This window comes from Capricornis sumatraensis, chromosome 8 (genome assembly GCF_032405125.1).
Source record: "Capricornis sumatraensis isolate serow.1 chromosome 8, serow.2, whole genome shotgun sequence".
NCBI lineage: Eukaryota > Metazoa > Chordata > Mammalia > Artiodactyla > Bovidae > Capricornis > Capricornis sumatraensis.
The window spans coordinates 74,956,773-74,972,955 of NC_091076.1; the positions used below are offsets into that span (position 1 = coordinate 74,956,773).

Consider the following 16,183-nt stretch of genomic DNA (forward strand, 5'->3'; position numbering starts at 1 on the left):
AGGGACAGGCCCAGGGAGCAAGGTCTGAGGATAAGATCCCAGAGCACAGACCCAGGGAGGGGCAGGAGGAGCTACTGGGAGCGGGGTGGGAGCTAAGAAACTTTCTGATTCCTTCCCACCCCAAGGCCTTGGGATTCTAGAATTCCATCAGTACGGACTTGGTAGAAACTCCAAGCATCATATTCATAAGCAAGGCAGGAGGAGGAGAAGAAAGGGAAAAGAAAAAAAGCCCACACACAAGTGTACCTTTTTATATAGAATTTGTACAATATATTTCTCTTCATTTGCATATTTTACCCACAACTTAACATCCTTTTTACAGGCTGAACTTACTCAGCTGATATAATCAAAATTCTTTCTTTCAACCAAATAAGAAAAATTCAAAATCGTAAACCCGTAAGAAAACAAATTAAAAACGATGATGAAAATAAGTCACTCCCCGTAAGGAACAGCGTCTGTCTGTACAATATACATGGTTTGGAACAGATTTCTTTATAGATTAGGCACATGTTTCCACAACACCTTCATTCCTGCCAGTCCCACCTCACTCCAGGCAGTCCCACCTCCTAAGAAGGATCAGAGGGATGTCGGTCTAGATGGAAATCACTTTCAGATGCTGAGGGCCCGGCTGGGGACCAGGGGCGTGGGCCTGGCTCAGCAGCGCCACCCAGTGGCTGGTAGCAGAGGCGATGGGAGGCAGGGCGCTGGGCCGAGCAGGGCGCTGGCAGGAGAGCAGCAGTTGTGGGTGAAGGGAAAACCAAGGCTTATTCTATGCAAACTGAATACACAGAGACCAGGGGCGGTGTACAGAGAGAAGCTCTGAAGAGTCCAGCGTTTTATTTACACTTTTATCTCCCTAGTGGGAGGATGGAGGACAAAGCCAATGGCTGCTGCCATGAGGGGTATGACCCCTGCAGCTGCTGCCAGTCTGGGGGTTTAGGGGGGGCATGGTGAGGGCAAGCAGCGAGTACACCATCTCTGCATCAGTGAGCCCAAGCCTCTGGCAGAGACCTCTCCTCGCAAGCACAGTGATTTCTGTGATTTTCCTCGTCACTGGGAGACAACCACCTGGGGCTGGGCGGTATGGAGCCTGGGGCCTTCTTTGCGGATGCCAGCAGAGCAAAAGGTGAGAAGGGGTTTCTACCAAGCCAGCAGCGCTCATCTACTCAGACCCCAACTCCACGGGAGACTGGGCCAGGCCCGGGCTGTGCCCACGTCAGGGCCTTGGGCTTTAGGTCACTAAGCCTCGGGTCCTGTTCTGTTTCTGTCTTGTGAATTCTCCCTTCCATAACAGCTCCACGTGCTTGGGGCTGGGCTGAGAATCCAATCTAGGGCTCCAGAAGGTTGCAGCACCTCCGCTTCCTGGCCCAGAAGGCAGAAGTGCCCCAGCAATAAGGAGATTCCAGGACCCGCAGCCTTGGGTTCTGCAGAGGGGGGGCTTCCGGGGCCGTGGCATGTGGATCTGCTCAACCCCGCCTGGCTGTGATGAGCCTTCCGTGGGTTTGGCCCTGTATGGGGGGCGACATGCTTGGGCCCAGATCCCCGCCCTTAAGTGGCAGCTGGCTCTAAGCTTCTTCAAGTGACGAGTCCCACTGAGGCTTTGTCCATGGCCCACTTGCCAACCCAGCCTCACACTCCAAAGCATGGCTTTGGAAAGAGGACAATCATCAGCACTTCAGGGCAAGACTACCACCAAAGAAAGGAAAGTGGAAAATAGCATTCATTGGAACTGATGTAGTTATTGCTAGAGACAGGTGACAGCCAGATAACCATGGAAAGTCCCAGAGGCGGACGTGATGGATTACCACGACCGTGGAGCAGAAATACAACCATGTGGTTTTTTGTTTGTTTGACTTCTAAAATAAGATCTCCTCTGATAACACTTTTGAGTCTTTGGGTACAGACGCTGGAGAGTATTCTTCAAGATCTGCTCCTTTCACACAAACCAGTGTGTCCCCCTGAATGACCCATCTGCCGGTCTTGCCCCCCGAGGCCTCTCAAGGGAGTCAGTGTGGTTCTCTCTAAAAACATGAGGTGGAAACTGAAATATGTGTTAAAACAACAACTAAAACAACGTGGCTGAGCTGGGAGCCGTGCACAGTGGACGTGCGTGGCGGCCTGCAGGCTGTTCCCAAGGGCACTTGTTCTCACCAAGGAGTTCTCTGGGACGGCCAAGGCTACGCAGAGGCCAGCATGGCAGCAGGTCCTGTATTGAATGGTGGGGACTGGGTGGCGGCCGGGCTCTCACTGGTTTTGGTTTAGACAACCCGGTCTCAAGAAGCAAAAGCGAAAGAAGAGCTCCCGGCCAGGCTGCTGCTGAAGGTCCTGCTGAGAAATGTGAGTCCGGGCAGACTCTGTCATCCCCTGAAGGGCAAGTGCAGGCAGTTCCAGTTCAACGGAGACAGAGCCCTTCCCAGAGAGGCTGCGGCTGGGTCTTCAGGGGCTGCAGCCTCTGAACAACATTCCTAAAGGCCTGCAGCTGGCGCTTTCTGAATGATTTTGCATCACTCTGCTTATTCTTACATGCTATGGGACGTGCAGGTGCCTCGCTGTGACACAGGACGTTCTCGGAGACGTGGCTGCTTGGCATTCTAGTCGGGGTGGAAGGGGGGGAGCTCAAGGAGAGCTGGGCACCGATGCCATGGGAATCTTCCCGAATGAGTGCAGGCATCTGCTCTAAGATCCTCGTGGACAGATTAGCGAGTTCCATGCACGCCACATCAAGGGCTAACACTCAACGTTCCAGAGGCGGGTGGCCTTGTTTGGGTAGTTGATGGCCAGGCTGATAGCAGCAATGTTCTGCAGAGCCTGTGGAGGGAGAGAGTCATTACCATGATCAGGAACTCGTCACCTTCTGGGTCATTAAGTGCTGATAGAACAAGACTGGCAGCTGAGCACTGGAGGGGTGCAGGGGAGAGGCAGATGCAGGCCAGGTGGTACCCCTCACCCGGAGGGCCACAGTCTAGAGGGAAAGAAGCAGCGATCAAGACACATGGAAACTCCACGGGCAGGCAGAGTCCTCACTGCCCTGAGAGGGGAGCAGGGGCAGCGCTGGGGCTCAGAGGACACCTCGGGGGTGGGGGAGCTGGGAAAGCTCCAGGGAGGGGGACAGCTGCACAAAAGTGTGGACAGGGAGAAACAGCCAGTGGTGGGGCCCCAGAAGCAGCGCTGGGAGGGCAGCCGCCCTGGAGCCAGGCCGAGGTTGGTCTCCAAGCCAAGGCGGCAGGAAGGGGAGGGCGCGGATGGGGAAGAAGGGGTGGAGGCCAGGAGAAGCAGCAGAGCACTGGTCCACAGTGGACTGGCTGGGGGAAGTTAGGAGAGAATGAGGGTTAGAGACGGAACACCAGGAAAGGCAAGGGGGAGGGGCGCAAGCGATGTTAAGCTTTCGGAGTCACGACTGTCAGACGTCAGGACTGTGTGCTGGGATCCCACGGGTTGCAGTGGCAGCGCCGGCAGGCAACTGACGGGAGCTGGGGCGGGGAGAGTCTTCACTCGGCCTACAGGTCTCAAGACAATTCACACAAACCCCTCTGTAGTGGACGGGGGGTGCCCACTTTTCTAAGCTGCACACTGACCCTTTCGTGTAGGAGGATGAACCTACGGTTTGGGAAAACCTGCCAGAAAGGGAGTGCAGGGCTCTGGCTGGGAGTCCCAGCTGGATGGAGGCCTCCTCGAGACCCCGGGCACAGCTCTCCCCTCCTGGAGCCTCAGCATCCCCATCTGTCCACTGTGGATGCAGGCCGCATGCTCTACCGTATCCAAGGACTCTGAGCCTGAGGGTCTCACCATGGAGTCTGGGGCCTAGGAGCTCCCGAGACCCTGCCAGAGGCTCTGCACTGTGAAAACCCTTCTCACAACAATGCCACTGCTTTTCTCACTTTCATACTCTCGCGAGCATCGGAGGCGCGCTCCGCAGGTTACTGTGTGACGTCACAACAACCGGAAGCAGAAGCAGCTCCGCGAAGCCCGCTGTCTCCCATGAAGGCAGACAGGAAAGGGAGCTGCAGAAACGGAACCCAGCGCCGCCCTTCTCAAAAACTGTTTTGTCTTGAAACACAGTCGGTTTTCACAACTGTGGTGCTAAATATAATGAGATGATTATTTTTAAAAATAAATCGACAAATAAGTGTTTAATATTTCAACTTCTAACTTGATGTCTAAATTTATAATATACTCTCTAACAGTATATATCAATCTCTATAATGCACATAAACACAAGCTCTTGGGGATCCTCAGGAATGCAAAAGTGGAAAGGGGCCCTGAGGCCCAACAGCTGTCAGAGGAGTCTAACTCAATGGAAACTTTAGGGATTAGCCAAACTATAAATTTAAGGCACTGGTTGTTTTGGTTTCAAAGACACAAATTCTTGCTGGTGTCTCCTGACCGTATGGTTTACCATGAACGACACTGATAAATGGGGCTCGCTGCTGTCTGTGACACCAGCAGGAAGTGGCTGACTGGGAACAGAGCTCCGTGTAAACCCGGGGTGGAGCCTGCACCGGGGCGCAGGGAGCGGGGCGGGGAGAAGGCGGTACCTGCGCGGCGCAGCGGAGAAGGTGGTCATCAGTGGTTAAGGCCAGCAGGTAGTCCTGCAGCAGGCCGAGCTCCTGCAGAGAGAGCAGGGCGCAGCGGTCAGAGGCCACCTCCCGGGGATGACGCCCACCTCCCAGGGATGACGCCCACCCACGACCCAGGACCACAGGAGCCTTGGTGGGACATGGCTGCTCGCTCTGTGGGGAACTTCACCGCCCACCTTCCTTGGGTGCCTCTGAAGGAGTGGGATGGGCGGAGCCACGTGTCCGGACTCACCCGCAGCCTCCTCACTATAAACCTAGGGGATAGGCTAGCGAGCTCTGAAAGGCCCTTTCAGCTCTCCTGGTCAATGAGTCTACTGTGCTGAGGCGGGGAAGAAAGGAGGAAGAAACAGCCCGTTGGTTTGTTTTCCCAAACTCATTGCTGTCAAGGGCTGTTTCCCTCTTTGGCATCAGGCCTGAGCAAACAGACAATCTCAGGGCGGACCCGGCTCCCTGGGGTGGGGCAGAAGGGAACCCCGGGCCCCAGGCCAGGCCCATCTCCCTGCGCAGTTCTGCTGGGACCCCAGTGACACCCCAGGGCTCCTGGCGGGGGGCAGAAGCACAGACCCTCACCTGGGCGCGGTTCTCGGTGACAAAGAAGAGCTCGGTGAGCGCGCGATGCAGGGGCAGGAGGATGCCGGCCTGGGTCACGTCCTCAAACAGGCTGTACTCCATCTGGGTGAAGAGCTGCCACAGGGGCTTCAACAGCGTGAGGTCACAGAGGTCGCTGTGGGAGGAGGGGCGCAGCTTCCTGGGGTCATGCCCACAGACAGAACTGCAGCTCTGAGGCTCCTTGCCACCCTGACATCTAGTAAAGTCAGGCCAAGCCAGTCCCAATCACCACCCCCCCAACACCCCCTAAAGAGCCCCAAATAGTTGCCAATGGCAAATAAGAAAAGGGGCAGAATCTCAACTTCAAAGCAGAACTCTGGGGACAAGGAGACCCTCCAGCACATTCACACCAATCACCTTTGTGGGTCTTTAAATATGGCTGTTAAGAACTTCCAATGACAGCAGAAAAAAACCTCCAGATAAACGTTAAGTAGAAAAGACCAAGATACGCAACATAAAATTGCAAAAAAATTTTAAAATGCATGTGTAGTATTGTGTGACCATATTAAAAAAATCATAAACACACCAAAAATCTTATCAGTGGCTGTCCCTGTCAGTTTTCTAGATTTTCTATAACGCTCATCGTTTTAAATAATCAGAAAGGAAAAAAATATCTGATTTAAAAGATAATGGCAACCATTGTTATGATCTTAAGCTCATAAAACAAGAAATATGCCTATAAAGTTGCTCAGGACAGAAATCTTTCTATATAAAGCAGAGTCCTCCTCACTAGACAGAAGCCTCTTGAGATTGCACTGATGTTTTTTACTCAGAGGAAGATTGTACTTTAACTCCAGTTCAAAGTCCTTCCGAGGAGACACATTATGATTTCTTGGACACGATTTTATACATTTATAATCTACAATGTTGCCTTTTCTTTTTAATATATGATTTTTAAAAGACTCCTGATTATACATTTAAGTGTGATCCTGGAGCGAATCACTTTCTCCCAGAGGAATAAGACTTCATAAAGTAAACCAATGAGAAAACATGGGTTGATTTAAAGAGACGGCGTCATGGTTGAGTTTTCAGGACAGCACTGGAGCAGGAAGGAAAAGGCACCTGCAAACTCAGGCCGTCATTCTGTAGCCACCCGGCCCCTCGGGCTGCCTTTCCCCTCTGCCCGCTCCAGTCTCGGCCCCTGGGATCAAGGGGCTGAGGGAGTGTCCTTACGGGGAGGAGGGTTGGCGATGGCCAGCACACTGCAGAAATGCACCCATGATGCAGCCGGGAAGGGCCCTCCCGTCTGATGACAGGAGAGATGGGACACATGCTTCATACACATCACACCGTACTCAAAAATCAACTCAAAAATGCATTAAAGCCTTGGAGGTAAGACCTGAAACTGTAAAACTCCTAGAAGAAATCATAGGCTGTGGGTAAGCTCCTTGACATTGGTTTTGGCAATGATTTTTTTTTTGGGATTTGACATCAAAATCAAAAATAAACAAGTGGGACTACATCAAACTAAAAGGGCTTCTTCACAGCAAGGAAAACAATCAACAGAGTGAAAAGGCATCCTGTGGGCCAGGAGAAAGTATTTGCAAGTCATATATCTGACAAGCAGTTAATACCCAAAATACACAAGGAACTCATTCAATTCAATAGCAAAAGAGAAAAAAGAAAAAAACAGGCAAAGGACCTAAAGAGACGTCTTTCCAAAGAAAGCATACAGATGGCCAGCAGGAGCATGACAAGGTGCTCGATATCACTAACCATCAGGGAAAATGCAAATCAAAACCACAGTGCGGCGTCACCTCCCCTGTGTTAGGATGGCTTCCGTGCAAAAGATGAGAGAGAACCAAAGCCAGAGAGGAGGCGGAGCAAAAGGAGAGCCCTGTACACTGGTGGTGGGGATGCCAACCGGCACAATTCGAAAAACAGCATGGAGCTCCCTCAAGAAACTCAAGGACTACCAGATGATCCAGCAATACCACCTCTGAGTATCTCCAAAATAAATGAAATCACTGTCTCAGAGAGATTATCAGTATGCCAGCGTTCACGGCAGCATTATTCCTAACAGCCACATGTCTGGAAATAATGTCTCCTGATGGATGAATGGGTAAAGAAGATGTGGTGTGTATGTACACAATGAAATATAATTGAGCTATGAGAAAGAAGGAAATCCTGTCCTCTCCAGCAACAGAGATGACCCCGAAAGGCATTACGCCAAGTGAAGTAAGCGAGATAAAGGGAGACAAATACCGCACGGTATCGCTCTTATGTGGAATCCAGAAACAGGCAAACCTGTAGAAACAGAGAGTTAAGAGTGGTGGTTGCCAGGGGCTGGGAACTGTGGGAAACAGGGAAAGGCTGGTAGAAACTTTTAGTTGTGAGACGAATGAAGTCTGGGGATCTATTATACAACCTGGTGACTACAGTTGAGAATAGTGTATAACACCATAACACAGGAGAGAAAGTTGCTGAAAAGCACATTGCAGACAGAGGGTAAAATTTAAGTGTTCTCACATACCACAAAGAAGGTAAACATATGAGGTGATGGCTGTTAGTTAACTTGACTGTGGGAATCCTTTCATAATGTATTGATATATTCTATACTTTTAATACACTACAATTTAATTTATCAATTACACTTCAGTAAAGCTGGGGGGTGGGAGGAAAAACTAAACTCAGTCTAAAATTTACATGGACATACAGGGTCAAGTAGCATCTTCAAGACAATCTTGAAGATGAAGAACCAGGTTGAAGGCTTTATACTGCCAGATACATAAATTTGCTGTAAAACTATAATATATAAGACAGTGTGGTACTGGCACAAAGATAACCAAAAAGACCACTGGAACACAAGCAATCAGGGATGGATCCGTGTGTACAAGGACACTTTTCTGTGACAAAGATGGCACTGGAGTGTGTGAGGGGAAAGATGGGCTTTAGAGTCAAATGGAGATCCATGAGAGAAAAAAAAAACAGTAAAAAAATGTGTGTAAGAGAAGCTTAACTCTATCCTTCAAATCATGCACTAAAATTCATTCCATGTGGATTGTTGATCTCAATATAGAAGAAAAAATAATTAAGCTTCACCTTCATGACCCCAAGGTCAAGTGAGGCAAAAATTTCCTAAACAGGACAATGAAAGCTCTGTCATAAAGGAAACAGGTGAACTGGAAGACACTAAAACCAGAAACTTCTTTTCATTAAAGACACCACTAACAGAGTGAATGGCAAGCCTCGAAGTGGGGGAGATATCTGCAATACAAATACCCAGCCAAGGAATCGAATCCGGAGGGCAGCTTACCTGTGGGTACAGCATCGCACGATCCTCAGGAGCAGGTGGATGGCTTTCAACCGTTGATGACCAGTCTGGCGACAGGCCACACCCACCAGCCATTCCCAAATTTTGGCCAACGGGAGGTGTGGCACAACTCTTTCTTCTGACAGCATCTGCTTCAAGATCTCGAATCCTGGCAACCCCCACAAAACAGATATTTTAAAAAAGACATAAACTGCTCAAGTTTTAATAAATAGGATGAAACCACTATGATCATTTAAATTTTGCCTAAAATTATGCCTTATGGAAAAGCAACATGGGAGCATTTTCAGTTCTTCCTTTTTTGCAAAATATCCTGGTGAATTCTAAGAGAACCAGCATCTTTCCTTGGTCCTGACAGGTAGCTCCTCTTTCTGGCCGTAGAGAAGTTACAACCTCCCAATTCTAGTACATTCACAAGTGATGCGTGTGGCGCTTGTGAGAAAAATTCTTTGAAGTCTCACAGAAAGGTATCTGTTTTGATTTTAGCGAAGACCAGTGACTTAACGGTACTGAGACCCACGGAGTGTCCTGTGTAGGGAGAGCATGAGAATGGAGGGACCAGTGCACACACCTGTCTGGAATCGCCCCAGGTGTCCGGCCGTCACGGTGAATCTGTAGCCCCACTCGGTGTTGCTCATGTCAGAGGTGAAGCGGTAATACAGAGTGTCTCCTGGGCACACAAGAAGCACAGACAGGTCAGGACACTGCAGACAGGGAAAGGCCCGTGAGGACTTCCCACTGAACAGATAAAGCCCAGTTCCAAATCCTTCAACAATTTCCCTTCTCAGTACTTAGCATTAAGAGTCTGTATTATTTGGTACTTCTTTACTACCTGGAAGCTCAAAATCTTTCCACTTCTGTTGAGACCCACTGAAATTGTGTCGGTCCTGCTGGAAGTCACTGCTGCTGGACATGGCTAGTTCGTCACAGCCTTCCTCTGTGTTGCACTGAGGGTCGAATTTGATTGAGAGGTAGATGGCACCAGGAATGTGAACTTTGTCCTAGGAGGGGAAACAAGGACACGCCGTCGTCATTGGTCACTGGACAGTTCCTGAGGGCTTCCTCATGCCATGTCCTGCAGGCAGAACTGTGCCTGAAGAAGCACTGAGTCAGGGCCTCTGCCTCCAGGAGCTCTCGGCCCGGCTGGGTGGGGAGGATGCACGCGGGCTGCCAACACGGCAGGAAGGACACTGTGCAGCCTGGGCACAGCTCAAAGGAGGGGAGGCAAGGGAGGCAAGGGCAGAAAAATGTCCCAGGGAAGGGATGCCCCGGTTGCTGGGCAGACTGAGGAGGACGGGAGAGGACTGTCAGGGAGGAAGGAATGGAGGCCGCGGCGAGACATGAGCACGTGGGGATGTGTTTCAGGCAAAGGAAACAGCACCGGAAAGCCTCATGTGTCCAGGGGACAGCGATGAGCTCGGGGTGTCTGAGGTAACGAGTGAGCTTCGCATGCACACATGCTAAGGAGTTGGGGAGGGGGTGACGTGACCCTGCAGAGGCTGGGAGGAGCAGATGGAAAAGGAAGGCCGTGTGTGCTCAAATGAAGTGCCGAGACTTGTTTGGACAGCAAGGGGCGCCCGGGAAGGCAGTAAGCAGGAGAAAGCCTGGATTAGGTTTGCGCTGGACCAGGATCACTGCCAGCTAGGGTGCGGCAAGGCCAGGACTGGGGCAGGCCAGCACTGGGGGAGGAGACAGGAGCAGCCAGAGGGGCCCAGAGACGGGGAGGGGTTGGGGCGGCGGCGAAGGTAAGGCGATCCCTCGGAGGTAGAATGTAGCGGCTCACTAGGTGTGTTTACAGGGCGGGGGGCGGGTGAGGACAGAGTCCAGGAACTGCAGGAGAAGAGGCTAAGAAGGTAGAGTGAGGAGGTTTATATTCTGTAAAACAAACTCTCAGCTGTCAACAAGCACATTCTAGATGAGTCTCTCCGTCACCCAACTACTCAGAACAACAGCTCCCATATTTTGAAAGGAGCTGAAGAGACACAAGCAGCACCAAGCCTATGAGGACCACTAGGCCACCCCCACTTCTGCCTCCAAAGGGGGCAAAGCCCCACCTCTCTCTGTCCAGGTACAGAGTTAAGGATAAAACAGATGAGGCCTTTCAGTTCTGGGTAATCAAACCAAGGGGAGGGAATCCCCTAGGTGTGGCTGAGTCATCAGGGGAAGGATAGAGTGAGGATGGAACCCAGACCCACACTCAAAGTCTCTGCCAGAGACACGGAGGTCTCAGTCCAAGGAGCTCACTGCAGGACAGGTAATCTCTCCTCCAGCGTTGGGGGCCCTCAGGTTTTCTATCACAACAAGGTCAGGAGAAGAGAGGACTTGTTTGTACAGAATCCTGGGATTGGCTTCAGGGAGGTAGATGGCTGCTGAGACTAAGAGAGCACTTCCTAGGCCACGTCTGTCAGGTGGGGGGAAAGAACCGCAGGGGGCGGTGATGAGATTCATGCCACTCGGCAACCCTTGTGGGTCCTGCCAGTCTCATGCCCTGACACTGGGCGAGGCTGGCCAACCCTGGCTCATACCTCAAAGTTGGTGTTGTTGTTATATGGGTGTTTCGACTCCCGCACTTGCACCTCCATTCCTGGTTCCTCCATGAACTGGCAGGCAGCCAGGGCCATGGTTCCCAGCATGTTCTCCCGGCAGCCTTGAAGCACCTTCTGCAGGATCTGGTGGGAAACAGGCAGAGAACATGGCAAGATGATGGAGTTCAGCTGGAGACTGTGCCCAGGGCTCCTGAGCTCTGCCCTGGGTCCCCCCGATTCTAGACAGCAGGAGGTAGAAGAGATGCTTCCAGCCCTGTGAAAGTCTGCTAAGCCAGCACCACTTTGAAAGGCTCAGCTGAAGATTTGATTTTACAAACAAAAGATGGTCACCACCTGAAAACTGGAAGTATAAATTAGAGCACTGGACTGAAGAGAATGCAAAGGCTCTGTAAGATCCCATGTCTGTCGCCCAGAAGCTGGGAGCCTGGAAAACCTCCTGGGTTTGATTTCTTCACCAATAAAATTCTCCCTGGGTCATGATGTAACACAGGTGTAAGTGCTGGCAGAGTGTCTGACCTGGAGCAGATACACTAGAAATGATGGTTTAAAACAGAAGACATAAACCTTCCTGGAAGGTTTCCTGTATTATGGGAATAGGCTGTCACAGTCGTAACTAACCCTGTCCCCTGGACTTCATGCTGTGTGAGACCCCAGGGGACATGAGAAGAGACAGGCCAGCAAGGAGAGTTGGACTTCGAAGTCTAAAAACTAAAAAAAGGAGACTGCAAGGGCGAGATTCATGAAATTGTTATTTCAAATACTCTCCGAGCATCCAGTCTGCCTGGGCCGTAAGTTTGGCTCCAGACCAAGACTTGGGAGACTTCAACTGTGACCTGAATCAGCTTTTGTCGGGTTCACACCTATCAAGGGGCTGAACAGCCACACAGATAACCTCACTCCAGGAAGGGACTCCCTAGAGGAAGCCTGTTCAAACCCCGCCCCCCCCCAGGGGTCTTGGGGAGGGGGACAGAGAGGAAGAGGGAGCGGGGTGAGTGCCCAGCCCAGCTGCCTGGTCACCTTCTCCCACTGGTGCTTGTCCTCCAGCTGCATGAACATGTCCAGAATGTAGGTCATGTGGGCTGGGCCGCTCAGCTCCAGGATGTCCTCGCTCACCGGCACGTGCCCAGGCCACTCGGCAAGCAAGGACGCCAGCACATGGCGGGCGTACAGGACTGCCGTGGCCTCGTTCACACGGAAGAGGTAGTCCCGGACGGCCCTCTTGCTCTTGCAGTTGAGCTCCTTGTGCAGCAGGGCGGCGCTCTTGCTGCGCCGCTGCTTGGCGTAGCTCTGCTGCAGCTCGCTTTCTGTGCTGGAGATCAGCTTCTGGGTCACAGGGTTCGACTCGACGATGGCCTGCTCGCAGCGGACAGGCCTGGACTGCAAGCCCAGAGACCACTGTCACTGGGCCTGGTCATCCCACGACTGGGGTGGGGGGCAGGGGCAAGTAGACACCCTCCTTCCCAGGGGTGGGGTTGGTGGTGGGGCCCACGTACCAGGCAGGGCAGGATGATCATGTCTGTATCTACGGCCTTGGCACTCTGCTCGTCCAGTCTCAGACTCCGGCTGGGCTGCCACCGCTGAGCCAGCGTCCGGATCCTTTCGTCTGTGGTGAGCTCGTCCCCGTCAAACCTGAAGAGAAGGAAGGAGCACAAAGCTGGTCATCTGTGTTCCAGAGAGGTGAGAGTTTAACCTTCAGTGAAACTTGCAGAAACGCTGATCAGAGATATTTTCCTGTTACTAAGGAATTAGGTAGTATGGTCCACACTTCCAACACCAGACTCACAGTGCTAATCTACCCGAGCAGGCATGCCCGGACGCCTGCAATGGAGATGGAAACTGCCCTTTAGGATCCATTCTCCCTTTCATTTAGAAACTAAGTTCCCTGAAGTTTTAGCAAGAAACACAATCACCCGGGTGGAGACATGGTTCCCAGTCCTCCCAACAGCTGGATACAGCAATGCAACCCGGGTCAAGCCAATGCGAGGCCAGGGAGGTGATGTGTGCCACATTCGGGGCCTGTCCTCAAGCGGCTAGGTTAAGCAGGCGCTCCATTCCCTGCCTTCCCCCTTTCCTCTGGGCTGGAACTGAGAGCGGGTGTGGGAGAGCCTGCCCTGATGACACAGAGGACAGTGCCATGGGGACACAAGGTCACCTGCGAAGCAAACTACCCACCCACCCTGGGCTGCTGTCTACCTCTGGACTGTGGCGGGACAGGACAACAAATTTCTGAGCCCTATCTGAGGTAATCCTGCTTCATTTCACAAAGGATTTGACGTTGTAGATAAGAAACACATATGGGAAAGAAGAAATACGAAATAACAAAAGAAAATTAAATTGGAATTGGAACTAAATTAGAATAAGAAGTCAAAACCAGGATGTGGGGAATGGAAGAGGAGATTAGATGCAGAAACATAAAATTCTCCATAAATTTAAGAGCTAGGCTCAAGAACTAGCTCTGAACTTCCTGGCCAAGATGAAGGGTATATTGTTTTAAGATACCTTTCATTGATATACCTTGAGGAAAAAACAACAAAATAATACATACAAGTGAAAAAAAAAAGAACACTTGCCCAGAATGTACCAGAAGTTCCTATTCTACACTGCTTGCTCCCTGGATTGACACAGGAGAGAAACCTTGGTGTCTATGTCCATCCCTGCACTCATAACTAGTTTACTTTAAGAGGCAGACTGCGAATATGAAGCTCTTCCTAAAGGAGCACACAGTGCAGCTCAAAGAAGAGCCATGCCGTGCGGCACTTTATGGAGACCTGAAAACCAGTTCTCCAGCTGCTCCTGGCCTCTCAGATCTTGTCAGCAGGAGGCAGACAGAGTCCCACCCTCACTTGTTTCCTTGCTCCTTACACTCTGGCTGCATCCTTACCTCTTCTGAACCTCCAGGAAGAAAGAGTCGGTCCTCTTCATCTGCAGTTCGTATATGGCCCGGAGTATGTGCAGAGGGGCATTGAGGGCATCATGAGCCATCTGGAGGCCACGAGGAAGAAGCCGAAGAGAGAAAATTTGAAGTGTTTCAACACATTACTGATAACCTGAACTCAAAAGTGATAAAACAATTATTTTCTACAGTTACTACAAGTTATAATCTAAGAATATCACATCACTTAATTTAACAACATCACACTTCATGCATATAAGATTATAAGCTCCAAAATATGGATTATAAAATCTGCATTACTATTATAAATCCAAAGGAAAATCTCCTAGTTCTGAAGTCCATGTTTTTGGTAGTTTACTTTTATTTGTGCCCTAGTTATCTGTGATTGTGCACTGCATTTGTTAAAGATTATATAGATGAGGGGGTACAGCATGCTATTTTAAAAAAGGAAGAACAAAGAAGCAAATAAAAATGATAATTACAAAAAAGTTATACCAACAAAATGTAATGCTAGTAGTCAATAATTACTCACCAAATGGTATTTGTTCGTTGCTAGCTTTCCTGCAGTAGCTGCCTTGCCCTCAAGTATGACAACTGGCACATAAATCTAAGTACTAGACTTTCTTTTGATGTTTTTGAAAAACTGTATTTGCTTTTCATACATCCGCCCCATAGTCTCTGTTTACTCTTAACATAGTTAGAGCCTTTGAAGTCCAAGCCTCTGCCCATTTTCACATCATTTTGAGGAAGAGTGGATTATCTAGGGAAAGTAAGGATGTACTTGAGAAATTATGAGGACAGATTGTCACTGGAGGCTTATGGATGGGCCTGACATTATATGCCAAACTTTACATATAAGTATTTGCACACGTAGTTTATGGGAGAAATGATCTAAAGTTTTTGGGTCCACAACTCCCAAACATTAAGAACTACTGTTGAAAGGGCTTTTCCCTCCTTCCAGGTCAGTTCCGTACAATATAGACTGAGTTTCCCAGAAGTGCATTCACAGGACATCAGCCTGAAGCATTTCCATGTGGAGGCTAAAACTCAGTCCAAGCCAAAGAGAATCCATTCCTGAGTCCCTTCTTCATGCCACACCATGACCTAGGAACATACCAAGAAACATATCCTGGTGGGCTCATCCAGGCTCTCGAGAGGGTCTAGCTTTTTCTGCTCTTGGTCACCAGGGCTGCTGGCCGACCGTTCCACCTCCTCCTCCTGGTCCCCTCGCTCGTCCAGCTCCAGCTCTCCATGCTCAGCCAAAGTGTTGATCTCTTTTTTTGAGGAGTACAGCATGATGGACAAAATCTAGATAGAACAAAAATCAGGCAGGGCAGGAACCTGAGTGTTTAGTGTGTGAGAAGACCTTTAACCCTCAAAGGGTAGAAAATATTTGACTTGACTCTTTAAAAAGACATCAGAATTTACAGAAAGAGTGTAAAATTAGGATTTCCTGGTGGTACAGTGGATAGGAATCTGCCTGCCAATGCAGGGGAGAAAGGTTCGATTCCTGGTCCGGGAAGATCCCACATGCTGCGGAGCAACTAAGCCTGTGCACCACCACTACAGAGCCCATGCACCTCCGGCCCGTGCTCCGCAAAAAGAGAAGCCAGTGCAATGAGAAGCCTGCGTGCTCAACACAGAGTAGCTCCCCTCTCACCACAACTAGAAAAGCCTGAGCACAGCCACAAAGGCCCACCACATCCGAAAAAAGTAATTTAAAAAATGTATTAATTAGTGGATATGGAAGCCTGTTCAACTGTACTTATAACCAAAGACATGCTAACTAAAACTGCAAGGGACCTTTGTGTTTATTAACTTTGCCACTGACAGCGTAAATTGCTATCATCCTTTTAGAATGCATTTTGGTGAAATGTAAAGACCTATACAAATGTTCATAACCTTTGATTTTGCAACTCATCTTTTAGGAATAATGTAAAATGTGTAAAAAGTTATACTCATGATATAGTCAATGAAGCATTTATTAACGGCAAAAACTGAAATCCAACTTTATGGATCATATGCAGCCATTAAAAATGGTGGTTATGAAAACCACCCAACAACTTAGAAAAATGGCCATCACAAGACTTCAATTTATTTCAGTAACGTGCTCCCCTATACAATCCAAATCTATGTATGCAATACAAAGAAGGAAAAAAATCAGAAAAGGGAAATACATGAAATACTAATAGCCGGTGTGTCAGGGTGGGGCGGGATTTGGAGTTTTTCTTTCTTTTCTACTTTTCAAATTTTCTGCACAAAAAAAAAAATGTAAATTTTTGAATGC

At 49.7% G+C, this 16,183-nt stretch overlaps 1 protein-coding gene across 1 annotated transcript in view; it reads right to left on the minus strand.

The window, feature by feature from the left end:
- Window positions 1-312: 312 nt before the first annotated feature.
- The window catches only part of ZZEF1 (zinc finger ZZ-type and EF-hand domain containing 1), a 93,342-nt gene continuing 77,471 nt past the window's right edge, over window positions 313-16,183 (minus strand). The window contains exons 45-55 of the mRNA XM_068976732.1: window positions 15,013-15,204; window positions 13,885-13,985; window positions 12,497-12,632; window positions 12,021-12,380; window positions 10,983-11,126; window positions 9,290-9,458; window positions 9,029-9,127; window positions 8,443-8,608; window positions 5,148-5,301; window positions 4,536-4,607; window positions 313-2,808 (exon numbers count right to left, since the gene is read on the minus strand). Of these exons, the coding sequence (XP_068832833.1) occupies window positions 2,728-2,808; window positions 4,536-4,607; window positions 5,148-5,301; window positions 8,443-8,608; window positions 9,029-9,127; window positions 9,290-9,458; window positions 10,983-11,126; window positions 12,021-12,380; window positions 12,497-12,632; window positions 13,885-13,985; window positions 15,013-15,204 (1,674 nt within the window). The 3' untranslated portion in view covers window positions 313-2,727. The remainder of the gene's footprint in view (window positions 2,809-4,535; window positions 4,608-5,147; window positions 5,302-8,442; window positions 8,609-9,028; window positions 9,128-9,289; window positions 9,459-10,982; window positions 11,127-12,020; window positions 12,381-12,496; window positions 12,633-13,884; window positions 13,986-15,012; window positions 15,205-16,183) is intronic.